The following is a 21,469-nucleotide window of genomic DNA, read 5'->3' as shown; positions in this document are numbered from 1 at the left end:
CTGGGAAGTCAGGGAGGGGGGAGGGGTGGGTTGGGGAGAGGGGAGGGAGAGGAGGGGTTTTTTCTTTTTTTGTTTCTTTTTTCTATCTTAAAAATGTATTGTAAAACTTTTCAATAAAAAAAAGATTGACCATGCCATTTTGGCAGCTATTTTGTGAAAGCATTCATAAAATCTTTTAAGTATTTCTACTGGTCCCTTTTAATGTTACTATCCCACCCTAACACCCCCCCCCTAAAAAAATTCTTTGGTAATGTTTAAAAGAATATTTTCTCTATATTATCACAATTTGGAAGATAACAATATTGATCAAATCTATTAATTTAAGACTTTTTGCAGAACAATATATTTATCATTGTAACAATTGTAACAATTTAAAAAGTTCATTCAGAATTGTTAATATATGCATTCAGTGTTTGATTATGATTTTTGTTTGACTTTATAGCCTGGCACTTACAATTATGGTCTTTGTGAATTATGGTGGAGGAAAATATTGGTTTTTCAAGCATCAGAGCTGGAATGGTAAAATATTCAAAATCCATTTGTCCTCTCACTTTAATTATATAAAATGAAATTTTCTCATTTACTGTTCTTTGGGAGTTTGGGAGTTTTTAAAATTCACTGTTGCAACTAATGTTCAGTAGTTGTGGATGGGCAAGCAGCCATGAAAGTGGGGGGGGGAGGAGAGAGGGAGGGATGGGGAGGGAAGAATGGGGCCTGTATGTACCGTAGTTTGAAATAGAAGATTCAGAATAAATATTGTAACAGCTTCTTTTTTTAGCTTCTTTCACTTCAGAATGCTGCTACTCAATGTGGTGACCTTGTATTATGTGTTTTTGAAAGTTCAGAGTGTATTTGTTAACTGTTAATAATATTTTAGAACTAAATATTTTATTTAAGTATCTTAAGAATAGTTAGTAGTTCTCCACTGTTATGAACATTAATTGTCTGTTAATGTCTGTTTCTCTTTATAGGCTTAACTATAGCAGACCTCGTCTTTCCATGGTAATTCATGTTGATTGCTAATACCTTGAATTAAACTAAGTCCATTCAGAAGAAATCCATATGGGAATACCTCTCATTGGACTGTCAGTTTGGTCAGGACAAGTTGACTTGGATTCTTAATTATCTTAATAGTTACTGTTTCCAGTGACTTTCTTTAATCTTTAGTTTTAGTGTAAAATGGTAATAAGTAAACATAGTTCCAAATCTTTATTTTTAATTTTTTTTATTTTTTAAATAAAATTTCCAGTCATTTCCAAAAGATAAAAAACTTAACACTGCCACGCAGTTCATTTAACAGAAGGCTGCTCTACACTTCCCCACCATGAGAGACCCACTGGCTGTTTCTCAAGGAGAGGAATACATGAAATCCTTATCTCATCTGTGTTGTAAATGTTAGTTGCAAATGTGACATCACCAAGTCTTTTGTTGCTCTTTCCACTTCTGCTGGTTCAGGTTTCCTGAGTGGTCTATCTGCTCATCTGCATTCCATTATAGGCAGATGTTTCATTGCTGAGAAAGGACTGGACTTGGAAGTCCATGCACATAGTGCTTCTTTGAGCTGGCATAATTTTCTGCTGGCTTCCCTCTCTCCTTTGCACTAAGTTCTTACTTTTGCAGTTTTTCTCAGGCAATCTTAGATTGGTAAGTATTCATTCTTTCACAGTCAACTATATTTGGTATTTCAGTAGAGGTCTATTTCAATCTTTTTTTCCATCTTAGAATTTAAAGAACATTCACCAGTGACAATAATGTGATTTCACTGAGGAAGTTATACCACAAGAAGTGGGGAACATCAGTGCTATGTTATTGGCACTTATTCCCGTAAACTGTAACTTTCTTTTACTTCATTAGTGATTGCACTCTGATCCAAAAGCTTTTAAGCATGTTCTGACACAGAGCAGAAGCAAAACATAATGACTATAAATGCTCACACTTTAGGAATATAGAATATAAAATAATAGAATAGGAAGAACCGTGGAGATCTTCTAGTTCAACCTCCTTCTCAAGAAGGAGACCCTATACCATTCCAGACAAGTGGCTGTCCAATGTCTTCTTAAAAACCTCCAAAAACCCTCAACTTCTGGAGGCAAGCTGTTCCATTGATTAATTGTTTTTACTGTCAGAAACTTCTCCTTACTTCTAGATTGGATATTTCTTTGATAGCTTTCCATCAGTTACTTCGCGTCCTGCCTTCAGGTGGTTTGGAGAATAGGTTTAACCCACTCTTCTTTGTCAGCTCCTTAAATATTTGAAGGCTGCTGTCTTCACCCTTACTCCTTTTCTTTGTTAGACTAGACACATACCAATTCATGCAACTGTTCATCATATTTTAGACTCCAGTCCCTTAATCATCTTTGTTCTTTTCTACACTGAGTCTCAAGATCTTTTTTGTATACTGGACGCAGTATTCCAAGTGTGATCTTACCAAGGGATTATAAAGCAGTAATAACACTCTGTTCTTAATTAATGAAAATAGAGCTAGAAAGGAGCTTGGAAGTCTTCTAATCCAATCCCCTGCTCAAGCAGGGAACCCTATATCATTTCAGAGAGATGCTGTCCAGTCCTTTTCTTAAAAACCTCCAGTGACGAAAGCACCCACAACTTCTGAAGGCAAACTCTTCCACTGGTTAATTGTTATCACTGTTAGGAAGTTTCTCCTTAATTCCAGATTGCTTCTCTCCCTGATTTATTTCCATCCATTATTTCTTGTCTTGCCTTCTGGAGCTTTGGAAAATAAGTTGATCTCTTCATTGTGGCAGCTCCTCAAATACTGGAATACTGCTATCATGTTCCCCCTAGTCCTTCTTTTCTCTAAATTAGTCATACTCAATTTCTGCAACCGTTCTTCATATGTTTTTTTCTCTAGGCCCCTAATCATCTTAGTTGCTCTTTGCATTTTTTACAAAGTCTCAACATACACACTATATTATAAATCTTGATCTGTGCTGCTTTTTTGGCAGCTGCAGCACACTGCTAGCTCATACTTAAGTAATTGTTCACTAGAACTCCCAGATCACAGTTTACTACTCTTGGGGCAGGTATCACCTATTCTATTCCTGGGCATTTGGATTTTCTTGCATAAGTGAAAAAAACTTACTTTTCTCATTACTGAATTGCATTTAGTTGGATAGGGGCCAGTGTTAAAGTATATTAAGTTCCTTCTGGAATCTGAGTCTTATCTTCTAAAGTGTTGGCTATTCCCTTCAGCTTGGTGTCATCTGCAAATTGGATGAGTTGCTCTTCTATCCTCTCATCTGAATTGTTTATGAAGATGTGAAAAGTATTAGGCCTAAAACAGAATCTTGAGGGCCCCCATTATATGCATGCCTCTATATCGATATAGTTTCATTGAAGACTACACTCTCAGTGCAGTTGATCAGCCAACTGCAAATCCATCTGGTGGTGATGTTGTCTATCCCACATTTTTTTATATGGGGATAAAGAAGTAGGCTGTATATCAGTAGTTTGGGTAAAGGGGGGCTTTTGGATGAAAATCTGGAAAGTAACAGATACAAGGAAGGCTCTTATCAAACTGGTAAGAGTAAAAACAGAATGTTGGAGTAGTTGATCACATAAAAATGTGCTCCACATGGATTGTACTATGGAGCCCACAAAAGAACTGCTGAGAATATGAATGTCAAAGACAACTGAAGTCTTTTGCATTTTCTAGTAATATTGACATGAAGAATTAGTTTTCTGGAATTCGTTGTAGATATTTGGGGAAGAGAGGAACTGTTGAACTATTTCTCTAATATTCAAATAATCCTTTCATTGCCTTCACAAGATTCATGTCTGTTTATCTACAGTTTCTCGGTTCTTGGAGATAATTTCATCATCATGTAATATATGTCTTTTTCTGATTTTCTCTCTCTCCTTTTCCCTTTTAGGTTTGTATTTATTATGGGCACTTCTGTTTCACTGTCTCTCAGTGCCATGTTGAGACGAGGTTATTCCAAATGGCAATTGCTGGGCAAAGTCTTATGGAGAAGTCTCCTCCTATTTTTAATAGGACTCATAGTTGTAAACCCAAATTATTGCCTTGGACCCTGTAAGTGCTAAGAGATTTATATTTTTCATATTGACTAAAAATGTGCCCCTTTGTTTGTATATCATAATAGAATTTTGGGAAAAACTGAAATTCATATGGTGGAACTATGCACAAACCATTGCAACTACATAAGTTGCAAAAGTTACCTTTCATATTGTTTCCAAATCATTGTAACATTCACCCCACTTTAATGAACATAAAGAGGGTAAATCTAAGTACTATAAAGGGAGTGGAATGATATGACTTTGAAAGCAACATGAGAGTTTGGAGGATAAATTTATATTTAATTTAGGTATCAGAATTAACAGTTTTTGTTATTCTGATTCATTTATTTTTCTAATCCAATAAATCATTTTGGAGACACCTGGTTGAAAACACATTCTTTTTTCTTCTATTATTTACCTCAGAAGTTACAGAAATTAATGCTGTTTAGTAAAATTCTTTCCTGTAGGCATTGACCCTGCCCCTTCTCCCACAGTCTGCAGTCTGAAATCTTTTAATTTATTCATATTATCTTCCAGGTTCTTTATGCTAATCTTGGGTACTAAGAATTTTAAAAAATGGTTAAGGAAAGCTTTACACATTCTTTCATACAGAGATTTAGTACATATCAGTTAAATTACGTGACTTAAAATCCATTTCATGTGAGCAATTTCCAGGCATATACTCTTTTTTTGATCTTTCAGATCCAATCTTTATTATCAGCAGGTTGATACATTACATGGACAATGACTTTCTCTTTATCATAGAAAAATGTATATTGCACAGATATAAACATTATTTCTCTCTTTTAAGCATATATATATAGCACATTATATAAATAGGATTTGGATTTAGGTACTCAACATTGCTGTACTACAAATGTATGCTTCAACTGTAGATGAAATGATGATGAAACTGAACCTTTTTTACACTTTTTTTACAACTTTTTTACAGTCAGCTTCAAGGTGCTCTTATGCAAATACCAGAAAAGGATTTTTTTGTGTATTATGGGCAATTTCAGGCCAAGAAAAAGTTGCAAGAATAGTAGGCAAGTTTGGGCTAAATGAACAGAATGAAGCTGGTGATCACCTAGCATAATTTTGCCAGGAAAATCATCTCATCATAATGAATACATGGTTTGTTCAATAGAAACAATGTTTAGGCACATGGACAGTACCAGGTGGACAACAATAAAATCAGATAGACTTCACATTGCCAACAACACTGCAAAGGTTCAGTTGCATCTGTTAAGACATTACTGGGATTGATTATAACTCAGACTATCAACTATTAATGGCTAAACTGAAGCTCCAACTGTGCAAAGTGAAAAAATGTACTATCCTCCCAAAATTCAATATAAACTCCATCTCACCTAGGTACACCATAAAAATTAAGAATAGGGTTGAACCACTGAATCTGGAAGGGAAAGACCCAAATGAACAGTGGTGAGAGATCCAAGCTAATATGGAAATTGCTGGAAAGTATGTGTCGTGTCAAAACCAAAGGGAGCAAATAAATGGCTATCTGGTGACATCAAAAAAATATGATCAGCATAGTGCCGCCAGAGCCAAAGGTAATAAGGATGAAGTCAAAAAGCTGAATGTAATTTTCCAACATGAAGTCAGGAAAGACAAAAATAAGCAGTGGGAGAAGCAGTGTCAATGTCTGGAAGAAGCTAACAGGAAGGGACATACTAGGGTCGTGTTTGCTGTAGTGAAAATGGTGCAGTCCAGCTTTTCAACACAACAAGGAGTTGTTAAAAAGACTGCAGTGGGGATGTATTGAATGACCAGCAGAAGATAAAGAGCAGGTGGACATAATGTACGGAAGGACTCTATAGCAGTTTGACATCAAGATGACAATGATGACTATTCAATTAACAGCAAACATCTCGAAAGAAGAAATAGAATGGGCCATAGAGAAATGGCTGAAATGGAAAGCCCCAGTTATTAATGGAATACCTACAGAATTATTAAGATCAATGCACTTATGGATTATGGAAAAGGCACACGAATATCAAAATGATCTATATATGTGTTTTATAGATTACAGAAAAGCTTTTGACTGTGTAGAACACAATAAACAATGTTTGGCTTTGTGTAATCAGGTATTCCAATCCAACTGATTAGACTTACCAGATCACTATACACTGATCAGAAGGCAACAGTGAGAAGACTCTATGGCAAAACAGATTGGTTTGGGATCAGTAAGGGAGTAAGAGATGCAGTTTATTGTCATAGTTGTTCAATGTGTATTGCTGAAGTGATCATGCAGAAATTAGACCTGGAATTGATTTGAGAGTGAAGATTCACTTTGGCCGAAACTAAGGAGGACCTGGAAAAAATTATCTGGAAAATAAAGGACGAAAGTGAAAAAAAGTAGGATTGAGTCTTAACTTCAGGAAAACAAAGATGCAGATGGACATGAGATGTTTAAAATGAACAAGGAAGAAATTGAATTAGTTTGAGAATTTATCTTCCTTGGATAAAAAATTGCTCAAGGTGGTAGTTCCACACCTGAAATCAAACACACGATAACCTTAGACTGCACTCCAATGGTTAATATGAATAAGATCTGGAAAAGCAGAATTATTGATATAAATACAAAAAAGCACACTAGTAACAGAAACAGACTTCCCTATAATGATGTATGGATGTGAGAGTTGGATACTAAGAATGGCTAACCGAAGAAGAATTAATGCCTTTGAACTGTGTTGGTGGCATAAATTATTGCATATACCCAGGACAGCCAAAGAGGTGTGCTGAATTATATAAAACCAGAAACATCAGTAGAAGCCAAAATCAAAAGACTGTGTCTGATTTACTTTGGCCATGCATGCAAATTCATTGGAGAAGTGAATGATGTTAGGAATGGTTAGTGGACCAAAAAGATGGGACAAATAAAAAAACACGCTGGCTTGATTCCATCAAAGCTGATTCAAAGATGAACATCCGGCAACTGAAAGAAGCTATTCTTGACAGGGTAGCATGGAGAACATTTGCCTATAAAGTAGCCAAGATCAGACACGACTGAACTGTTAAAACTAAACTAAATAATAATTACATAGGACTAGGGGTGACTGATAGCACTCTTCCGATATTTGAATGACTGCCAATGAAAGGAGGGAGCAACATATTCTCCACAGCACCTGAAGGCAGGACAAGCAACAGATGGAAGCTTATCAGAGGGAGATCCAACCTAGAACTAAGGAGAAATTTCCTGACAATGAGAACAATTAATCAGTTGAACAGCTTACTGCAGAAATAGTGGGTGCTCCAGCACTGGAGGTTTTTCAGAAGAGTTTGGACACCCATTTAAAATGGCATGTCTCCAGCATGAGCAGGGGGTTAGACTACAAGACCTCCAAAGTCCCTTCCAACTCTGTTACTCTGTTACTGTTACATTCACACACAAGGTAGCACTCTCTTTTCTAACATAGCAAAATAAAAAGTGGGATGTCTTTGTCTGGGCACAGTAGGAAAATAGGGGAGCTCTGGTGTTTAAAAGCTAATATGCTATAGCCTTTGTTATTTTGATATTTTCAAACATGAATGTAATTTTATCTAATTACATACTTATGTCATTGTGTAAACTGATAAACTAGGACAAAAAATATTAATTTTATGGTTAAAATTTTTGGTGTTATAATGCTGAAAAAAATCTTAACTGTACAAATTGCCCTACAACTTTATAATCCTATTCATAGAAAATAGACTAATTGGTAAGGTAACCAGTTGAAAAATTTCATAAACGTTGTATCCTTTTGTTAAGAAGTTTATGTTTTAGAGCAATATAGACAGAGTAGCTTGGACACCTAAATAAGATGGGCTAACAAGAAATTGATGACTACTGAGATTAATACTGGAATTATTAACCTCAATATCTCAATATTACTTTTCCCATTTCCAATCAAGAAAATTAAGTTTCCTTTTTTCCTACAGAATCTTTTTTAAAGTAATTGGGTTAATTTGCTTAGATTAAAATACAGTTATAACACTGTTAATTTGGAAACAAATATATATTGGTCAGCATCAGATCTACTTATGTATCCATTATTCTGTACACTTTTATGCTCACTTATATTACTTTTTTGGTTATTTTTTTTAGTGTCCTTGGATAATCTACGAATTCCAGGTGTGCTCCAAAGATTGGCTTGCACATATTTTGTTGTTGCGACACTAGAACTGCTCTTTGCCAAACCTGCACCTGAGAACAGTACTCTGGTCAGTGAATGGTTTAACAGAAATATACCAACATAAAGTGAAGAGAATATTTAGTTCGGTGTTCAACACAATTATTCCTCAACACTTGGTGAACAAACTGGCCCTATTAGGTTTTAATATCCTTCATATAACTGGATAGGGATGCGGTGGCTCAGTGGGTTAGGATGCTAAGCTTGTCGATCAGAAGGTCGGTAGTTTGGCGGGTTGAATCCCGAGTGCCGCATAACAGAGTGAGCACCTGTTACTCGTCCCAGCTTCTGCCAACCTAGCAGTTCGAAAGCACGTAAAAATGCAAGTAGAAAAATAGGGACCACTACAGTGGGAAGGTAACAGTGTTCCGTGCACCTCTGGCATCTAGTCATGCCGGCCACATGACCATGGAGACGTCCTCGGACAAGCGCGCTGCCTCTTCGGCTTTGAAACAGAGATGAGCACCGGCCCCTAGAGTTGGAAACAACTAGCACGCATTTACGGGGGAACCTTTACCTTTACCTATATAACTGGATACTTGATTTCTTTATTGATAGGCCCCAGGCTGTAAGAGTTGAAAGAAAAGTTTCCAATTCCATCTCTTTGAGTACAGGTTCCCCACAGGGCTGTGTCTTGAGTCCATTACCTTTCACTTTGATGACTCATGACTGCTGTGGCAAATAAAATAAAACTGAATGGTGAGTGAGAACACAGCTATGTAAATGAAGTGATTCTCGCTGAACATAGAGAAGGCACGGTAATGATGATGGCAGCAAGGAAGCAATAGGGTTTCAGAAATGATTTAGATAGAGGTATCTTTTTTCAGGATGCTTTAAAGAGTAATACATCAGAATAATTTTCAGAGCATGCCAGCCCTACAAAACAGGGCTTTTGTGCTGCTATGAGTGTCATCTGGTGGAGCTGTTCCTGAAAGTTTTAAAGCATTCTTCAGCTGGGTCCAAAAGGTGACTTCAGGTATCCCGTAGAAGTCTCCCATGAAAAAATTATTAAACTTTTCAAGAATAACTTTGCTAATTTCTGCTTCTTGTTCTTGTCATTCAATATTTGATATGTGGTTAGATTATAGAATGTTTACTACCTGACCACAGTTCTCTGATCTATTTCTTAGAACAGACAAGAGGTAGCACTTAGTTTTAAAGCCCAATACAGCTTGGAGCCCTTCTCTTCCACATCAATTGAACCATGTATTAAACATATATGTTTAAAGCCCTCCTTCAAATATCTAGATAGGATAGGTCAGGGGTAGGCAACCTTGGCCCTTTTATGACTCGTGGACTTCAACTCCCAGAATTCCTGAGCCAGCATGTCCACGAGTCATAAAAGAGCCAAAGTTGCCTACCCCTGGGATAGGTAAAGAACCAAAGAAAGGAGTGAGTAATGAGCTTTGGGATTAAGTAGGCCTTTCCTAATGCTTTACTGAGGTGCTTTACTGTTGCTAGCTCTTTTAAAGTTTAATATTGTTAACATTTGTTTGTTTTCTTTGTTAATGAATGTATTGCACTTTTATGGACTGCTCTGAAAAGTAGAAAATGGAAGAATAATGAAATTAAGTTAATAGATAACAAATCAGTTATCTGGCTGTAATACTTGATCAGGACTGAGAACTACTGAAATAGCCTAGGCCAGGGGTGTCAAACTCAATTTCATTGAGGGCCACATCAGCATTGTAGTTGCCCTCGGCGGGCCGGGTGGGTATGGCCAGGGTGGGCGTGGCCTACTGGGTGGGCGTGGCTGGAGTGCGTATGGCCTACTGGGTGGGCATGGCCAGCTCTACATCGTTGGCATCAAGGGTGCCTATGGGGGCCTGGGCAGGAGTGGGACAGATCTGAGGGTCTCTGGCAGAAGGAGGGTCTCTGGGCCAGGGCCAAGGCAGCGGGGGCCGTTCCCTCACTGTTTCCAGGATGGCTTCGCGGGCCACATGAAACCACTTCACGGGCCAGATCCAGCCCCCGGGCCTTGTGTTTGACATGTCTGGCCTAGGCACTAAATACAAATGTATGAGCTTCTATTAGTTCTCCTTTGCCATTCTGGAGAAAAAAGATTGGACCAGAACTATGTTAGTCAGTGGCTGAAGTTAACTACTGTTATGAAGATACTTAATAGAAGAAAAATTCTTGAAAGTATACAAATAGTATTGAGTGAATACCTCCAGCAAATCCAGCACTTGTAGGAGTTTCATGATGAAACCTGAATTATTCATATTTTACTTTTCTTTGTGTGTTTTAATAGGAGACTTCCTACCCTGCTCTTCAGGATATTCTTCCATATTGGCCCCAGTGGCTTTTTATGTTGGCCCTTGAAGGACTTTGGCTGGGCCTCACCTTCCTTCTGAGTGTACCTGGGTGTCCAAAGTCAGTTGAAGCTTAAATCCTTTTTCTTTTTTCAATGTTATCTTTTCCGGATACCTATGGGATTTAATATACTGTTCTGATTAATAACATTAATGTTAACAATATTCTCATGAGGAAGCCTCACTGAGATCAGTTGGAGCTAGCTATTCCAAGAGTGCTATTTATCCTTAGGCTGCCTTTTTTTTTACAGTGATTTGCATATGAAACTCCTAAAGGGCTGTGAATATGGCTTAGATATGACACATAATCAGGCTAAGAATTTTGTCATGAGGTTCCTGTTTTGGGATTTTGATGGAGAGTGGGAATGGCAGTTAGATGAGATGATGGATTGTGGCCAGTTCTGGAAATTGTCAACATATTCTAGAAAACATTGTACATCTATCAGCTTACAAAGCTGCTTTCTCTTTATGTTAACACTACTAATAAGAGCTCCTGACCCTTTCAAATCAGCCTGCTCACATCCATGCTAACATATGACTCAGATTTTTTTTCCCCTCCTGTAGAGGCTACATAGGACCTGGAGGTATTGGCAGTTTTGGAAATTTTCCCAATTGTACCGGAGGAGCGGCAGCTTATATTGATCATTTGCTTCTAGGAGGAAACCATATCTATCAACACCCATCTTCTAACGTGAGTTAAACATTCCAAACATCTATCAACTATTTATAAAATGGTTCAACCTGCTGTTTATCACTGCTTATTAAGAATATTGGAAGGCAAAACTTTTATTTTAATTTTTGGAATTCTTCAAAGCTGCTGCCAGCTTCTTACTTTCTGTAGTTATTCCTTGAAATCAAGTTACTGTTCTGCTTATGTTTAGATAATACTTTCATTAGATATAGAATGCTATTTTTAAAAGATAAAGAAAATACAGTTTATGTGATAGAACTTTCTCACAATTTCATTCAAAATAGGAAAACAACATTACTATTTTTTAATTTCTTAAAGTAATTTTATGATTGCATATTGCAGAAATAGTTCAGGTTCCCTGTGTCCAACACTTTAGAAAAGGGGCAGATAAGAAATACAATGGCTGAAGCAATCTCACCTATTTTTCAGTAAGTTCTAGTGCTAGCAATAAGTAGAAGCACATAGCTATTTTTTTCCTGTCTTCACTTCATCCTGTCCTACTGAACAATAATTTCAGTCAGTTACTGCTATTGTTAAAACACCTATACATTTGTAATAGCTCTAAATCAGGGGTGTCAAACTGCCGGCCTACAGGCCGGACATGTCATCCGGAAGCCACGCCCACCCCATTGCCGGCAATGGCAAAAGAGTCCCAATACGTCTCACAACGTCACGTGATGTCGCGAGTTTGACATGTCTGCTCTAAATTTACTTTAGGTCTCCTATTTTAAAATAAAAAAATAAATTTAAAATAAATTAAACAAATAAATTAATTTTCTCCATTCAGATGTCTAGCACTAAGTGACAGTAGGCATAGGTAACTCCCACGCAGTTCTTACTTTCTAACTGGAATGAAATAACCGTGCCTATGTGTCCCTGTCTTGTGACACAGAAGTTCAGGGTCAGAAGAAATATCTGAGCAGACAAAATTTCTAGATCTAAAGTTGTGCATAGGGTTACACAAGAGCATTCTGATGCTTCAATTGGTGCGAAGCATGGAGGTCCGGGCAGTCTTTGGGTCCCCTAGAGTGGCCTGTGTTAGGCTGCTGTTCTGTGAGCTGCATTTGACAGCTGGTTTGCTTTCGGGTGCAATTCAAGATAATGGTTATTACCTATAAAGGCGTGCATGGCATGAATCCAGGTTACTTGAGGAACCATCTCAACCATGCTGGGTAGAGGACACATGCTATGGATCCTGTTTGGTCAAGGAATTCTGGCTGGTGAGGTCCAGAAATAAGAGCCTTCTCTGCAATGGTGCCAGCCCTTTGGAACATCTTGTGCCCCCAGGGTAAGATCTGCCTTCACCCTTCTTCAGTAAGAGTCTGAAGTCCTGGCTGTGCCATTTGGTCTGAGACGCAACGGGGGAGTATCATGCTGGCAGTGGTAATGGACTATTAGTGGATCCTATCTCCCCTGCTGCGCATCCTGCTTCCATTTTGTTTTTAATACAAGTTTTATTAATTTGTTAATTTTACATCCAGGTATTTATGAAGCAATATGGTGGTTGGGTAGTTAAATGTAAACAATAGCAAATAACAAAATCATTTGTCAATAGCTCAAATTACATCAACAAAAATTCCCTCTCAGATTTCCTTAGTTATAATAACATAGTCAAATTAATCAAATTAGTACATTTCTAATTGTAACACAATCAGTTAGAACAATTTTCAATATATTTTCACTTATACATATCCATGTCCATGTCCTGTTTTTGAGTTTTACCTAATTGCAATAGAATATTCCAAAGTAGCCTATAATATATAAAAGAAAACTTAATTTTTGGGTAACCCCCATTTCCCCCATTTCATTATATAGTAATTATTCTGTCTAAAATACATATATTGTTCATTTTGGTGCATTTTTATTTTATACAAGTTTATTCTGTTTAACATCTTAATAGTATAAATCAATTCTAATAGCTAACTTTCCTTTCCCTTAAAAGTCTAAAAGCTAAGTATAAAATCAGTATGTATCTTTTAAAGAGTCCCATTAGCCCATTAAGAAAAAGTTTAAGCTCTATCATTGCAACAAATATATTCAATTTATCATCTTAATAGTTCATCAATTATTAAAATATCTTTTATTATATCATTGCAGATTCTATAATATAATTCAAAGTTATGTTCAGATAGCTAATCTATTTCATTATATAGTAATTATCGTGTCTGAAATACATACATATTTTATTTGTCATCAAAGTATGCTTTATTGTTTATGGCTAATTTTCATTCCCTTAAAAATCTAGATCCTAAATATAAAATTAGTTTATATCTTATAACAGTTTCCCTTGGCCCATTTAAGGAAAATTTAAGCTTTATTATTGCAAATCCTAATGTAGAACAGGAAAAAAAATCATTTTTTAAATCTAACTCTAGCTTTCTTCTTGTGCCAGGCAGGCTTCCCTATCATTGCCTTTAACTTCTCAAATGTGTCCCCCTTTCTTCCTACACACGTTGTTTGAATACAGGGAGACCATCCAGTTATCAATTTTTCAAAGAATGATCTCTTTATAGTCAGTAGATTTTCGTTCTAATAAATCCAATCTCCATGTTTGGCGTAGTACAGTTGTCATTAATTCAATCTGGTCTTCTTCTTTCAAATCCATCTGGTTTAGATAAGAGGTCATGTATTGTAATTATTGTTTGGTTGGTTAAAGTCTTAATGTACTGTATTTGAAGGCCTTTGGCATCCTCCATCTTAGTATTGCTTTCTTCAGTTTGTGTTGTATGTTGAATTGTACCTTTTATAGTTAAAATCAAAGTTTGGGTATCAAGGCTCTCAGTAGCTTGTACTTGTTGTACTTTAAAGTCGCCTATTTTGTTGTTGATTTCCTCATCCTCTGTTAGTTTTTGGGTTGTCAGTTCGTCAATTGAAGTCAGAGTCTCATTAGATGAGTTTATGCTGTCACATTTGTCTTTAAGTCTGGCTTTTATTTCTGCAGTCATTGCCAAAATTGTATCAAGTATGAGTTTATAGTCAAGTGGTGGGATGTATTCTTCCATTTCTTTAGTATTTTGCAGCTAGGCCTTTAGTGGAGGCTATTTTAATAAAAGTCAATAAATGTCCACCTCCACTATTCCTAAAGGTTGTTTTCAGTGCCAGGTGTTCCCAATTTTTATCTTTAAAGATAATGTCAAGGATAAATCTGTTACAGCCAGATCTCAAAGTAAAAAAAAGGTTTACTTGCTATACCAGGTTTCACCACAAGATGTCCTCAAGAACATGTACAGTCCTTTTCCAGACTAATATAATATAAGGCTTTTATCCAATTAATTCATTTTTTAGCAGTAAATAGGGTAGTAGGTCCCCGCAGAAATAAGCAATAAAAACTTTTTAGTGGCCCAAAAATTCCAAAAGTACAAATAGGTTTGCTTAGTTATTTAGCTTAGTCATTCGATTTCTTTTGAGGCTTTAAGGTTTTAATTCCTCAAGTAAGCAGTCGCCGATCTTTCAAGAAGGGGGGAAAACATTTCCAGGAAAGTCCCACAGGAAAGTAATTAGGGAAGTAAGAAAGGTAAGGTCTCACCCAAATCTTCCAGATTGCTTCGTTGTGCTTGATAGTGATTTTGGCTTTCGGCAGGGAACGGCTTAGTGATCGGCCATGTTAATGGCCGATCTCTTCTTCTTCGGGCCAGAGGAGCAACTCCGGATCAAACGGAGGGCTGCCGCCCTTCCGCAATTGCAGAGAGCGCCTCCTCATGGTGGTCGCCTCTCCAGTGCAACTTTTAACCCTTTTCAGGGTTCTCCAAGGTAGACCAGACGGCGGGGAGAGGCTTCTTCCTGCGTGTCTGACAGCCCCGTGCGCACAAACCGGAAGCCCTGCTTCCATTTTTAACCATAACTTTGTATTCTTACTGTTTTGTATACTTATATACCTCATTACTGTTATTAGATCTATCTTATCTATCTATATTTATGATTTTACTGCTTTTAATGTAAGCTGTCCAGAGGCATCTCACAGGGAGATGGATGGCAAACAAATTTTGTAAATAAAAAAGTGTTGTTTCAGTGCTAAATCAAAATGTATTTAGGTTAGCAACTAATGTTTCTACAAAATTAAAGGCTAAACAGAATTTCTAATGTACCCTTCTCAATCCCTAGGTATTGTATCTTACTACTGTCCCCTTTGACCCTGAAGGAATTTTAGGAACAATAAATTCTGTTCTTATGGCATTTTTGGGACTTCAGGTATTGTTTTCTCTTGCCCTTCATAAGCAGAAAATCTTCATCAAATGCTATAGATATTATAATTCCCTATATGAGTATGAGGGATGGGAGGTCCTTCCATAGGAATAATAATCCAAGTGTTGTTCAAATAGGCTTTTTGGAACAACACAAGGAAATACTTTAACATTTCAGACAAGACATAGAACTAAAGAATTAACTATTTAATAACTGCTCTTATTTAGACTACATTACAGAAAAAATGTAATATGGTTAAGAAAAACATACCCCAAAATCAGATTAGATGAAGATATTAGTAGAACTATTTAATGCTGCATTAGAGTGCAATGTTTACATCATGAACTAGATCTCAATTTCACTCTATTAGTCTGCTACAGCCATTCTAAGCCACATTTAATGTTGTTGTTTTTCTTTAAGGGAGGAAAAATTCTTTTGTTTTATAAAGATCAGCATAAGCAAATAATTCTTCAATTTTGTGTATGGAGTATAATAATGGTAAGTTACAAATATTGCCTTGTTAGGTCAAGTACTATATTTATTTCTCAATTCTTTTTAAATGTTATTTTCTGGTAAATTTGGCTCAAAAGAGATGAATACTTCCTCAGCTGCAGTAAACTGAATTTAGAGTTCTTTAGAGGATCACACTAATCACTGGGTCTTGATGGACTACATCCCAGAGTTCTGAAGGAACTGAAAGATGTGATTCTAGAACCATTGAAACATATGTGTGTGTGAAAGCCCTAATAAGCAGGCATATACATAGAATGAAGGCTACTGCTAAGCTTGTAAGCCGCCCTGAGTCTTCGGAGAAGGGCGGGATATAAATGGAATTAAAATAAATAAAAATAAAAATATCTTTCAAAGTTCTTGGATCACCAAGGAACTAACTGCCTGAAGACTGGAAAAGAACTGATATAGCCCCCATCTTTAAAAAGGGGGAAAAATAGATCCAGGAAAGTACAGACCAATCAGCCTGATATCATTTCTTGGGAAGATCTTAGAAAATATAATCAGGCAACAAATCTGCGATCACCTAGAAACAAACAAGATTATAACCAGAAGCCAAAAACAGAAGTGACCAAATAGATCAGCAAAATGCTGTGGACCTAGTATACGTAGATTTCAGTAAAGCATTTGATAAAGTAGACCAAAACCTACTTGTTTGCAAATTACAGATAGACAGCACCACCAGCAGGTGGATTTGTAACTAGCTGACAAAATTGTAACTGTCTTAAGTATAAACCAGGTGAAATTTGGCTTAATGCCAGTAACTTGTGAGAAAAATCTTGGCATCCTAGAAGACAATCCCTTAAATATGAGCCAACAGTGTACAGCAGCAGCCAAAAAAGCCAATGCAATACCTAAGCTGCATTAACAGAGGGATAGAATCAAGATGGTACTGTCCATACAGCTTTCATGGCAAACATACTAGAGTGGTTTGCCATTTCCTTCTCCAGAGCTTCTTGTTGCGGGTGAAGAAGGAGAGTGCAAAGGTTGGGTTGAAACTTAACATTAAGAAAACCAAGATCATGGCATCCGGCCCTCTCAATTCCTGGCAAATAGATGGGGAAGAAATGGAGGTAGTGACAGATTTTATTTTCCTGGGCTCCATGATCACTGCAGATGGGGACTGTAGCCAAGAAATTAAAAGACGCTTGCTCCTGGGGAGGAAAGCCATGGCAAATCTAGACAGCACACTAAAAAGTAGTGACATTACCCTATCAACAAAAGTGCATATAGTCAAGGCTGTGGTCTTCCCAGTTGCAATGTATGGCTGTGAAAGTTGGACCATAAGAAAGGCTTAGCGCCAAAGAATTGAGGCCTTTGAACTATGGTGCTGGAGAAGACTCCTGCGAGTCCCTTGGACTGCAAGGCGATCAAACCGGTCAGTCCTAGAGGAAATCAACCCTGACTGCTCTTTAGAAGGCCAGATCCTGAAGTTGAAATTCAAATACTTTGGCCACCTAATGAGCAGGAAGGACTCACTGGAGAAGAGCCTAATGCTGGGAAAGATTTGAGGGCAAGAGAAGAATGGGACGACAGAGAATGAGGTGGCTGGATGGAGTTACTGAAGCAGTAGGCATGAGCTTAAATGGACTCCAGAAGATGGTAGAGGACAGGAAGGCCTGGAGGAACGTTGTCCATGGGGTCGCAATGGGTCGGACATGATTTTGCAGCTAACAACAGACTCAAGATGATGTGAAGTTCTGGTACCGCTTTACAAAGCTTTAGTAAGACCACACTTGGAATACTGTTTTTAATTTGGTCACCACAATATAAAAAAGATGTTGTGACTCTGGAAAGTGTAGAGCAGAGGTCCCCAACCTATGGGCCATGGGCCACTACCAGGCTGTGGCCTATTGATCACCGGCTGCATGAGTGGCTGGCCAGTGCATGCATGCATGTGTGCATGCTCTGCCCTTGCACTGGCGCTAGGAGAGCCGCAAGCTGGCACTAGGAGAGCCGTGCACTGGTGCTAGCAGCCGCATTTACAGAGCCCTGTTTGCGCACACGCAGCCACATTTGCATTTGTGCACATGCACGCATAAAGGTGCCTATCCCTCCCTTACTCAGCGGGCCGCCAAGAAAGATTGGTGACCCCTGGTGTACATAACAGCAATAAAAATAATTAGGGGGCTGGAGGCTAAAATATACGAAGAATGGTTTCAGGAATTAAGTATGTCTATTCTAATGAAAAGGACTAGGGATGAAATGACAGCACTCTTCTAATATTTGAGGGGCTCTTACCAAAAGCCAAGACAAGAAACAATGATTGGAAACTAACCAGAGAAGCAGTCTAGAACTAAGAAGAAATTTCCTAACAGTGAGAGCAATCAACCCATGGAATAGCTTGCCTCCAGAAGTTGTGGGTGCTCCATCACTGGAGGTTTTCAAAAAGAGACTGGACAACCATTTGTCCGAAATGGTTTAGGGTTTCCTGCTGAAGCAGGGGGTTGGACTAGAAGACTATGAGGTCTCTTCTAACTCTATTATTCTATGTTGTAGAATTGGCAAAGCAACAGCAGAGCAAGTCAAGCGTGACATCAAATAGGAGTTTGTCAGGAGCTGAGCAGTAGGAAGACATAAGTTGTAGGAAGACATAAAGAATGAAAAAGAGCAATCAGTGAAACTGTAGGTTCTGAGGGATTGTATGCTGTGAGGAGTGGAAAAAAAATCTTAAAAGCTGTTGATTGGAAGAGGTATATACCGAAAGCTCCCAAATGCATACTACAAATGATTGAGTGATTCTATGAATATAAGGCAGTCTTCCAGAGAATGAACTAACAAAGCAAGTGAGCAGAAAAATCAAATAGAACATTCTGTAAATCCAGCATTTATTTTCATTTAAAATATCTGTGGGTTTTTTTTAGGGCATCATTTCTATGGCGTTGACAAAATGCTCAAAAGATGAAGGCTTGATTCCAGTTAACAAGAATTTATGGTGAGGAACATATGCAGTCATTTTATTCTATAAACTGATATTTGATAGAAAAATCTTGGATTACTTTTTTGATGTTCTTGCAGGTCAATTTCATACGTGACAACACTGAGCAGCTTTGCCTTTATACTTCTACTGTTGATATACTATCTTATAGATGTTCAGAAGGTATGGTCAGGTGCTCCATTTTTCTATCCAGGTGAGTATGCTTAAAAAAAATTGTATTATCTTTTTTCAGATTAAAGATCAAGATGGCTGTGAAGAACTAGGTAGATTTTCTTCATCTTTTGATTCATACTGGGCAGTTTCTATCTCTCCCACCCTTCCGGTTGCTCTCCGGGTGAGATTCAAGGTGCTGGTAATGACCTATAAAGCCCTAAATGGCTTGGGTCTGGACTATCTAAGGGAACACCTGCTGCCGGCATCATCTTCCCATCTTCCTGTGCGCCCCCACAGGGAGGGCCTTCTCAGGGTACCACCGGTTAATGAATGCCGGCGGGTTATTCCCAGGGGAAGGGCGTTCTCTGTGGGTGCGCCTGCCCTATGGAACCAACTACCCACAGAACTTAGGACTGCCCCTAACCTTCGCTCATTTCGTGGGGACCTGAAAACTTGGCTCTTCGATCTGTTTGGTCCAGACTGTGGGGTTGTTAATTTAACTGGGTTTTAGATTTACTCTTAGGGCTTGAATTTAATTTAATTGTTTTATTTGTTTTTAATTTTTTGTATTCATGGTTTTAATTGCCCTGTAAACCGCCCTGAGTCCTACGGGAATAGGGCGGTATACAAATCCAATAAAATAAAATAAATAAAAATAAATAAATATAGTAGTTTTACACTGGTTTATATCCTTCCAGCTGCTTCATCAGATGCATTGTTCAATTCAGGTGGCACAGTAAATTTTTGCTAACAAGTGGCTGGATTTCCTGGAATCATGACATATGCCATCATCAACCAATGGTTGAATTAATGGTTCCCTAAAATATGGGTGAAATAGCTGTTGAAATGATAAGGGTGGGGATACATAATCCCTCCCTCTTCAATCATTTATCTACCCAAAATCACCATCCCTTGCCTATTTTCCTGTCATTGGGAAAAAATAGAGGGATTAAATATTCCTTGTTATGCAGGAATTGAACAAAGATGAGATGAGAGTTAACAGAATAATGGAATAACAAAGTTGGAAGAGAGAGAGCACTCAAACTCCACATATTCTTGAGATGAATTGCATACCTTTTCATTTCTTGCTTGACTATTCTGTAGCAATATTTTGGAACAAAAATCTAATTAATCTTGGATGAAATTATAAAAGAAACTTGAGTAGCTTTGGGGGCAACTGAAAATACTGGTGGCAGGACCTGTGGGATTGATATTGATATTTAGAAATCATATTGTAAAAAAAACACCTTTTGTTCCTTGTAGTTTATAGGATTTTTTTACTTCCTTGATCCTCTTAATGATTATTGTAATTTGATATATGGATCATTATTTGTGCTTTATAGAAATTTTCAAGTTATTTAGAAGCCATGGAAGAGGACTGAATATGAAGCTGGTGACTCCAGGGTAGGGTAGGTGGGATAGGGTGGCAGTGATCATTTGAGAATCTCTTGGCATTCAGAAGCTGTGCTCCACAAGTTTCTGGTTGTGAGACCATTTCTGAAACTGGCTCATGGGATCAGTTAGGACTGTTGCTATTGTACCAACATCACTGCTGCATGACAATCTCCCTACCTGAGCTGCTGGAGGCCATTTTGGTGCTGGCAGTGGAGTTCCCCAGACTTAAGGTTCTGAGAGACTTTAACCTGCCTTTCCTAGATTCGGCATCTGAAGTGGCCCAGGAGTTCATGGCCATCATGGTAGCCATAGGCCTAATGCAGATTAAGGCCTAACTCGAGACAATAGTTGTACAAATGATCTTCTTGTCAGAGCAACACGATCTTGTGGAGGATATAGCATTATCCCCTTTTATGGTCAGATTGCACCCTGGTATCCTTGAGATTCTCTTATGCCACCACACACAGCATGCAGGGGGCCCAGCCCCATTTGAGTGGTCTACTTCCGACATGATGGACCCAAATGTGTTCCAGAGAGAATTGAGGAACATTCCAGGGATTTTGCTGCATGACCCAGTCAACATCTTTGAATCAAAGGACGGCCAGGGTTCTGGATAGGATTGTGACTATGTGGCCTCAACCTGTCACTCCCGATTCTCCCCAAGGTTCATGGAGGAGCTGCGGACTCTGAAAAGGATTAAGAGATGCCTAGAGTACACTAGGACCCCCTAGGGTGCTCCATGTTACACTACTGTTCTGAGCTGCACTGGCTGCCAGTTTGCTGCTGAGTAAAATTCAAGGTGTTGTTTATTACCTTTAAAGCCCTGCATGGCATGGGTTCAGGTTACTTAAGGAACCATCTCTACCTGTACCAGCAAAGGGGGCGTGCTGTGGGCCCATCAGAGAAGGAATTTCAGGTCTTCTGTAGCTGTGGCTCCTACCCTTTGGGACATCTTATCCCCTGAGGTGAGATTGGCTCCCAACCTTCCAAAAGGGCCTGGTTCTGTCCGGTGGCTTGGGGAATATCACACTGAAGGTGGTTGAAGAGAAAATGCCCCCTCCTC

At 38.2% G+C, this 21,469-nt stretch overlaps 2 protein-coding genes across 5 annotated transcripts in view; both read left to right on the top strand.

Moving 5' to 3' along the window:
* The window catches only part of LOC310649764 (B-cell antigen receptor complex-associated protein beta chain-like), a 433,035-nt gene that overhangs the window by 155,887 nt on the left and 255,679 nt on the right, over positions 1 to 21,469 (top strand). The gene's annotated exons all lie outside the window — the stretch shown is intronic.
* The window catches only part of LOC310649762 (heparan-alpha-glucosaminide N-acetyltransferase-like), a 42,079-nt gene that overhangs the window by 20,173 nt on the left and 437 nt on the right, over positions 1 to 21,469 (top strand). Inside the window, exons 8-17 of the mRNA XM_083378516.1 lie at positions 443 to 519; positions 972 to 1,002; positions 3,891 to 4,051; positions 8,141 to 8,256; positions 10,477 to 10,598; positions 11,102 to 11,228; positions 15,330 to 15,416; positions 15,831 to 15,908; positions 18,785 to 18,855; positions 18,939 to 19,051. Coding sequence (XP_083234642.1) covers positions 443 to 519; positions 972 to 1,002; positions 3,891 to 4,051; positions 8,141 to 8,256; positions 10,477 to 10,598; positions 11,102 to 11,228; positions 15,330 to 15,416; positions 15,831 to 15,908; positions 18,785 to 18,855; positions 18,939 to 19,051 — 983 coding nt within the window. The remainder of the gene's footprint in view (positions 1 to 442; positions 520 to 971; positions 1,003 to 3,890; positions 4,052 to 8,140; positions 8,257 to 10,476; positions 10,599 to 11,101; positions 11,229 to 15,329; positions 15,417 to 15,830; positions 15,909 to 18,784; positions 18,856 to 18,938; positions 19,052 to 21,469) is intronic.

The sequence above is a fragment of the Vipera ursinii genome (genome assembly GCF_947247035.1).
Source record: "Vipera ursinii genome assembly, chromosome: Z".
Classification (NCBI taxonomy): Eukaryota; Metazoa; Chordata; class Lepidosauria; order Squamata; family Viperidae; genus Vipera; species Vipera ursinii.
The sequence above is the reverse complement of the archived record's forward strand: the minus strand, read 5'-3'. Positions and strand labels throughout refer to the sequence as shown.